Source organism: Berghia stephanieae, chromosome 5, assembly GCF_034508935.2.
Source record: "Berghia stephanieae isolate SIO BIC M18660-M18661 chromosome 5, UCSD_Bste_1.3, whole genome shotgun sequence".
Classification (NCBI taxonomy): domain Eukaryota; kingdom Metazoa; phylum Mollusca; class Gastropoda; order Nudibranchia; family Aeolidiidae; genus Berghia; species Berghia stephanieae.
This window is the reverse complement of record NC_088364.1, coordinates 32,358,241-32,366,262: the sequence shown is the minus strand read 5'-3', so window position 1 is coordinate 32,366,262 and position 8,022 is coordinate 32,358,241. Positions and strand designations below refer to the sequence as shown.

General features: G+C 37.0%; 1 protein-coding gene across 1 annotated transcript in view; it reads right to left on the bottom strand.

Moving 5' to 3' along the window:
• Positions 1-393: 393 nt before the first annotated feature.
• LOC144973921 (uncharacterized) overlaps positions 394-8,022 on the bottom strand; it is a 9,756-nt gene continuing 2,127 nt past the window's right edge. Inside the window, exons 2-6 of the mRNA XM_078916810.1 lie at positions 3,413-3,627; positions 2,119-2,311; positions 1,320-1,402; positions 1,032-1,065; positions 394-543 (exon numbers count right to left, since the gene is read on the bottom strand). Coding sequence (XP_078772936.1) covers positions 394-543; positions 1,032-1,065; positions 1,320-1,402; positions 2,119-2,311; positions 3,413-3,627 — 675 coding nt within the window. The remainder of the gene's footprint in view (positions 544-1,031; positions 1,066-1,319; positions 1,403-2,118; positions 2,312-3,412; positions 3,628-8,022) is intronic.

Genomic DNA, 8,022 nt, shown 5'->3' with positions numbered 1-8,022 from the left:
GCCTATAGCCAGGTACCCATTCACAATGAGTAGCGAATGTTTGCAAAGTGCCTTAGTCAAGAACACAATGCCAATGTTAAACATTTTGAGATAATTGTAACATTCTTACCATGACTCTACTCTATTCGAGACAGACACTGATACCATTTGCCAACATATCAAAATATGTTTAGGTACAATCATGAAACTTTACACACGTACTCTCAAACCATACTTCAACACTAATGTGCAACAACTAATCCATGTGGCGTTGAGAAAATGGGTCCCAAGACCACTAACTTCAGAAATAAAAGCGCAGAGAAAAGACATTTGTACCCAACATTTGAAATGATATGACAAGGATGGAGAGACTTTTCATCAGGAAATTGTGACTGGTGATAAACCAGTCCACCATTACGACCCGGAAACCAAATTAAAGTCATTGGAGTACAGGCACAAATCTTCTCCGCTCCAAGCCCAAGGAAATTCAAAGTCACTGTCTCTATGGGAAAGGTCTTGTTTACCATTTTCTGGGATATGGAAGGCATAGCTCATATGGAATTTCTTGAACAAGAGCAAACAGTGAACTCTGAACAATATGTTTCAACGCCACGAGCCCTCAAAAATAGACTCGCACGGGTTCGAGGTGGTAGAGATTCGATATTGCAGCATGACAATGCGCAACCACGCACTCTTCGTCAAACTCGGTTCAAACTTCCGACCCTACGGCTGCTCCCTAGCCCTGCATTTAGTCCAGAACCTGCCCCATCTATTTCTTGTTCCCCAAGCTCAAGAAGTATTTGAAAGAAACCCGTTACAGCAGTGATTTGGGGGTAATGGAAGATGTTCGTCAATAGTGCCGAACAAAATCACCGGGATTCTTCGTTGCGGCATGCGCCAAATAGTTAGGCGTTGGCAGCTCTGTGTTGCTCATGATGGCCATTATGTAAAAACATAAATGGTACGATACATAGCTGAGATTCTATGCTTTCTTTTCATGAATTATGTTTGTATGTGCTGTTGAAAAAAAAAAAGTTATAACAAAACGGTACTTGTATATTCGCCTGCCTTTGTATATTAAGCTGTCTGGGGAATGTAAAAGTATTAGACAAAATACATGCTAATTTGAATCTAACACAACAAAATTATTATCAATTATTTTGCTTTTTTTTATTTTTCTTTCATTCCGATCCATTTCTTGTTACGTATTTTTGTTGTTGTTATAATCCTTACATATTTTTTTTTGCTCAATACGTTCAACGATTGAAGCAGACAACTCACCCACCTGCATGTTGATTTGATATTAAAATCAAGTAATTAGTAGCCATCGTATATTATACCTATTTTCAACTTGTCCCCTTAATTGAATTGTGCTTGTTTCTGTCGTACTGTACATGTCGCCTTGCTTTCTGAGAGCATCAAGCTGAAAAATAAATGATGGAATAATATTTGATACATAACATCTATGTGATATACATATTAAATTAACATGCAATCTTTAAGTGAGATATTCTCTTATTTAACAAGAGTTCTTTCTGTTTTTAAAGATTTTAATAGGAACAAGATGCAAAGTTGATCTTTTTCAAAGATATTTAATATTTTTGATAATGACATGAACTGATGACCGCATGTCTCTCCTTGAATGCTTATGACACCAAAGAAACAGTAAAAGACAGATATTCATAAGGGCGATTAGATATGTCATTGACAAGTGATAGATCAAAATCAACGGCTAATTCATGTCCTTATCCAGGCCCCTTAAATCCCACTGGCCCTAAAAAAGAACGTTCTTCTTCTGCTATTATTTCTCTTGAATATTTAATAAAAATCTTTCGCTCAACAAATCCCACCTATTTGCTAAAAATGAGATACTTTTTCAGTTTCTCTAATTTCTCCATACCTTGAAAAAATGTACATACAGTTTATTATTAAAATATTTATCATTTGATGTCATAACATCTTGAGGAGTCAAACACTTGTTCATAATATAAATTATCTATTCATTTATTCGTATTATTCTTGTTTTGTTTTGTGTATGTGTTTTGTTGTTGTTGTTTGTTTGTTTTTTAATTTTTATACATATTTTTTTTTCTTTTTGTTTTTTTTATTTTTGTAACATCTCCTAAAACTCTTGCCAACCTGTATTTTGTTCTCTTCCTCGAGGCGCCTTGATTTCATCTTGAGTTCCCCAATAGTTGTGTTTAGCTCCAAGCCCTGTCCGTCTACTTTGGTCCTAAGAGAACGAATTTCCTCAGACATTGAGTACGCCTGCTTCTCCAATTGATCTCGGCTATCTCTGATCTCGTTCAGAAGAAGAGATAATTCTTGGATCCTTTGGAAAATAAAAACAAAAAAGTGTCATTCAGCTTTACTTTGCATAACTTGAAATATGACAAAGAAATTATCAAAACTATAGGTGTGGAATTAGATAACAAAAATAGCTACTTCTTAAATAATCTCTACAATGTCCTCTTGTAGAAATATACTGAACAAGAGAATAAATATATTTCCTTATTTTTTAATGATTTTAATCAATTCTTTTGTTGCGATGAGTTTGGAATGTAATAGTCATGCTGCCGTCATTGGCATGTCATAAACGTTCTCCTCAATTTGACGTTCAAGTCCTCAAAAGAGCCTTTTTTCGTGAAGAAGAGAGTTTTTGCATATTTTTTATTTTAATTTTTGAAGTACTTTGGTCCTAATTCTTGCATCGCTGGAAAATAACTGTGGGGCAAATATTATCAGTATCAGAGTAGAGACAACGCTAAAATATCCTTAAAATGCTACACAAATTAGAATAGAACAAGTTCTTGATCCTTGACACTGCACTGTAAATGTCTAATTATCTGTATACTACTATTTATTGATGAAATATTTTCATTTTCGAGGAAATAACGCAAACGGCTTTTAAAAAAAACATAACACACACACACACACACACACACACACACGCACGCACGCACGCACATTACTGCTATCGTCTGCTAATGTTCACTCTGTGAAGGTCTCAACTAAATATGAGCCGCTCATATGTGATCCGGTGGCGTTGATAATTTTCCAAAATCAAATGTTAAAAAAATATCTCGCATAAAAAAAAACAACAGAAAAAAACAATAGAATTTGAGCATTTATAAAGCTCCACTAACGTGATCAAAGCGCTTTACAAGGGGTCCGTAATCAACATCAACACTTAACATGGAGGACAAGACATGACGCCTATTAGGCGATATTATATTTTTTTTCCTCTGATAGAGACTACGCTGTTAACAACCAGGTGCTCATTTTACACCTGAGGACGGTGGCAGAATGTGAATAAAGAGCCTTTTCCAAGGAAAAAACTATGCGCCGCTCAGCGCAGAACTCGAACCCAGGATCTTTCCCGATCCGAAGGCGAGTGTCATACCACAAGATCACATCATGGCCGCACACGTACTTGTTTGTCTGTGTGTCTTTCCTGTCTGTCAGATTCTTCTGACTTGCCACAACCGCCTTCTCCACTCCCTTAGTATGGTTGACTAGCGATGACAGGGTGGACCGTTCCTCCAGAATCTTATCCTCAGCGGTCCTGATGCGGTTGGATAATTGTGTGATGAGGTCGTTGACGATTTGCATGGATCCTTCCATCTGCTGACGGGATACCTTTTCATCCTGTTGACGATGGGACAATAATGAGAAAGGTTCAAAGTTTATTTAATCTTAGGCTTTCGCCAATAATTCATACAATTTAATGACAACATACATGAAAGTGAGTTAAAAAATGGTATATGGAAACAAAAAATAAAATGATACCATTAACAACCACAAAAATACAACAACGGTAATACCAACAATACTTACAATAATAATAATAATAATAATAATAATAATAATAATAATAATAATAATAATAATAATAATAATAATAATAATAATAATAATGATAATAATAATAATAATAATAATAATAATAATAATAATAATAATAATAATCATAATAATAATAATCATAATAATAATAATCATAATAATAATAATCATAATAATAATAATAATAATAATAATAATAATAATAATAATAATAATAATAATAACAATAATGTGACCCATCGTCTCAAAACGGTATTATTTCGGATGAAACATGATGATTCAAAGTGGATTTTAAGCTTAACTTATACACTTTAATGCGAAAGATATGTGACCATCGTCTCAAAACGGCTATCTCGGAATAAATAAGATGTAGACAATTAAATTGAGTTAATAAAGCCAAAATACTCAAAATGAGGAGGTTAAATATTTTGAAACTTAAAAAAAATTTCACTCTATTCAATGGAGGCATTTGTTTTAACTTAAATGTTATAGGTTATCTCAAAATTTATTTATAAGCATAAGGTCCATACCATCAAAACACCGTTTTTAGAAGATATGTCACAAATAGATTACTTACTTGATGAAAAAATTGTTTTTGTTTGTTATGTTAACTCCCCCCCCCAAAAAAAAAAACCTCCAATATTCTAATTGTGACTCATCGTATCAAAACGGTATTATGTTATTGTTGGATTGACTTCAATGCTCAAAATCGATTTTATAGGAAAAAAAAAATTTTAAACCTTCGGTTGAGTTAATATAATATTGACAGCAACAGACATCCTTGTAAAAAGTGGCAAAAACTAGAATTTTACATTTCTGGGCTTTTTGATTTCAAAAATCTTTGTTGATATGTATATGGGTCACCCCAACGTAATACATGCTTGATGTGATTCTTATCATTGTTATCATTTAACCCTCTCCCTACCAACTATAATAGTAAGTCGTTACATTTGTTACATACACAATGAACATTTTTATTATGCATTCAGATTTGTTTTGTACATCTCAGAATTGTAAGAAATATATTAGACTAGTTATAGTTATGTGAAATTAATGATGTTTTGTTTTACGTTCGTTTTCTGGAACAAAATTGATTAGTATGTAGATGTCTACTCATTATGTTAGAGTTTGAGATTAAAAATTAAATTTATATGTTGAGTAGGTATGACATTTTATGGGAAAATATCCTGAAAATGGTCGGTAATGAGAGATTTAACCTCTTTTCTGATCTCGTTCACTCCGGCATAATATTCCTTTGACACGGTGGTGAATATGTGATGTAAATGAATCTATCCGGCATAATATTCCTTTAACACGGTGGTGAAAATGTGATGTAAATGAATCTATCCGGCATAATATTCCTTTAACACGGTGGTGAAAATGTGATGTAAATGAATCTATCCGGCATAATATTCCTTTAACACGGTGGTGAAAATGTGATGTAAATGAATCAATCCGGCATAATATTCCTTTGACACGGAGTGAAAATGTGATGTAAATGGTAAATTCTGACAAAGATAGAACTTGAGCTCTGATATAAATGATTCTGAATTAATTTGATTAAGCTTGTGATTTTTTTGGTTCAGTTAAACTTGGAGCAAAAGGGACAGAATTATAGATTGGCGTTGGTGAAGATTGTAGTAAATAACAATGTGAAATTGAATGTAAGCTTCAATTTAATGATGTTATTTATTTCTTCGACCTTCGAGCGGCAACATTTACATTACCCAGTATTCTTCGTGAATTGTAGTGGAATTACGTGATGGTAATGATGATTATTATAATAATGATGAGGATGGCGATGATGATGGTGGTATTGGTGGTGGTGGTGCTGATGATGATCTGATGATGATGATTATGATGATGATGCTTATGTTGATGATGATGATGATGATGATGATGATGATGATGATGATGATGATGATGATGATTGTTATGGTGTATTGTTATTATTGAGTTATTGCCCTTTGCAATAACTAATAATTTACTTCCATGAATAATACACTTAATTACATTTAGTTATTTCTAAATAATGTCACAATTGAATATATTAAAAGAATACATTATAGTCGTATCATTAGTTAACTACACTTGTGCATTGACATTATTACATAACGTATATTTCTGTTTATGTATATTTCTATACTGCATGTTTAATGTTACTAAGTCTGTGATATATTATGATTGAAAGGACTTGAATAAACAAATTACTTGATGATTGGCAACCAAGGAGCGTCTTCTCTGTCAGTTATTTTATGTACTGCGGTTGGTACATAACATCATCATCATCACCGAATGTTCGATGTGAAAATCGTGCCGGATGGTCCTACTTTGAGAAGACATGTCGACCAACTGCGCACACGCCACAGTAGTTAACATAGTGGTTATATTATAACTGTGACAACGAGACTCACGTTCTTGTAACAGATTATTCCAGTGCATGGACTGTCAAATAGACTTGATATAGTGTATTTGATCACCGGACATTTAAAAGTCCGTACGAACAATACTATTTCAATGCTACAATCGCTGGCACCCACTTGTCCCTATGCCCCCTCTGAAAAGACAGGGCATAGCACTGGCTGTTCACTGTGAACTTAGTTTTCCTAGACGAGCGAAGATTTACACGGCTGTGGGGCAGGAGACATCTATCTTCGCCCGTATCTGTCGACCAATCAGAAGTTCGCTTGGGCTATAGCCACTGCACAGGGGAGTTCTCCGGTACTGGATCAAGAACTCGTGTAAAGCCTCACGGGTACTGAGGCTGGACTTCCTTAGCGACTTTTTAAATGACTGTACCAGTCTCTCAGCTGCACCGTTGGTCTCCGGATGATACGGGGCTCCCTGTAGGTGTTGAATACCCCGGCTCTCACAGAAACTGGCAAACTCAGCTGACGAGAAGCACTGCGCATTATCAGTGACGATGGTATGCGGGTAGCCAAAATGCGCAAAATCTTCGTCCAGCTTTTGAATTGTCGCCTTCGTGGTGATGGATGTCATCTGGTGGACACACGGATATTTGGAGTATGCATCCACCATCACGAGCCAGTTGTGTCCTTTGAAATTCACGGCATGGTCGATATGGACACGTTCCCATGGTTTGTCGGGCATAATCCTTGGCTGTTTTGGAGGCAAAGGTCGGGCCGCATTCCATTTGACCTTTGTCACCGTCTTTACTCGTTGGTGTTGACTTCTCTTCCGACAGGCAGACTTTATGTGGCCCTTAATGCCGCAGTGGTGGCAAAGGGCTTCCTTGAATCGACAGGCATCACTCGAGTGGTTCCCGATGCACCGGTAGCATCGGGTTTTCTGGTTCCCGTTCTCCGCTGATTTTGATTGGCGGTTGATCTCTGGAGACGGTTCGTTATTCGCCGTGGGCAGCTTACGAGCCGGATTTCGATTGGGCTGGAACTTGAACATATCGGCATTTGATGTGCCGACCGTCTCTCTGGCAACTTTTCCAGCCTCCTCCACTTCTGCGGCGATCTGAATGGCTCGATTGAACGTCAGCTCGTCGTCCTTTACTTTAAACAAGGCTTTGACGATAGCCTCGCTGTTGATCGAGCAAACGAATCGAGTCCTCATTGCCTCGTCCAACGGGTCCTTGATCGAGGCAAAATCACATGTAGCTGCCTCTTGCCGAATTCTCGCAGCTAACTCGTGGACAGTCTCTCCTGGCTTCCTTTCTGTTCGTGTCCAGAATTTGTAACGCTCCCTAACAACGAATCTTTTGGGGTTGAAATGGTCAACCATGTGCTGCTCGATCTCATCCATCGATAATTCGTTGACGTCCTTGGGAGGAACGCTCAGTGAAGCCAGGTTTGCCAGCAGCTTGAAGATTGCACACGATTGGTTGGTGAGAAAAATCTCCGCAATCCTGTCCGATGGAATGGAGTTGGCCTTTATGAACGTCTGGAAACGTGACCAATAGTCCGTCCATAGCTCTGCGTTTGAATCAAACTCGCAGAACCTGGTGTTGGTCACTGACGACTTGGGTAGATTCATCACCAAGCCATTAACGTTTCCATTTGTTGACGCTGCATCTCCATCTGCTGTTGTTGTTGGGCCATCTGATCACGCAATAGCCCAATCAGCTCCTCGTTGGTCCATGCTGCTCGTGTAGTCATGACGATACGTCCGAAGCAGCCAATGAACGATCAGCAGGCCGATACGTCGCTGCAAATACGTTCGACTCCG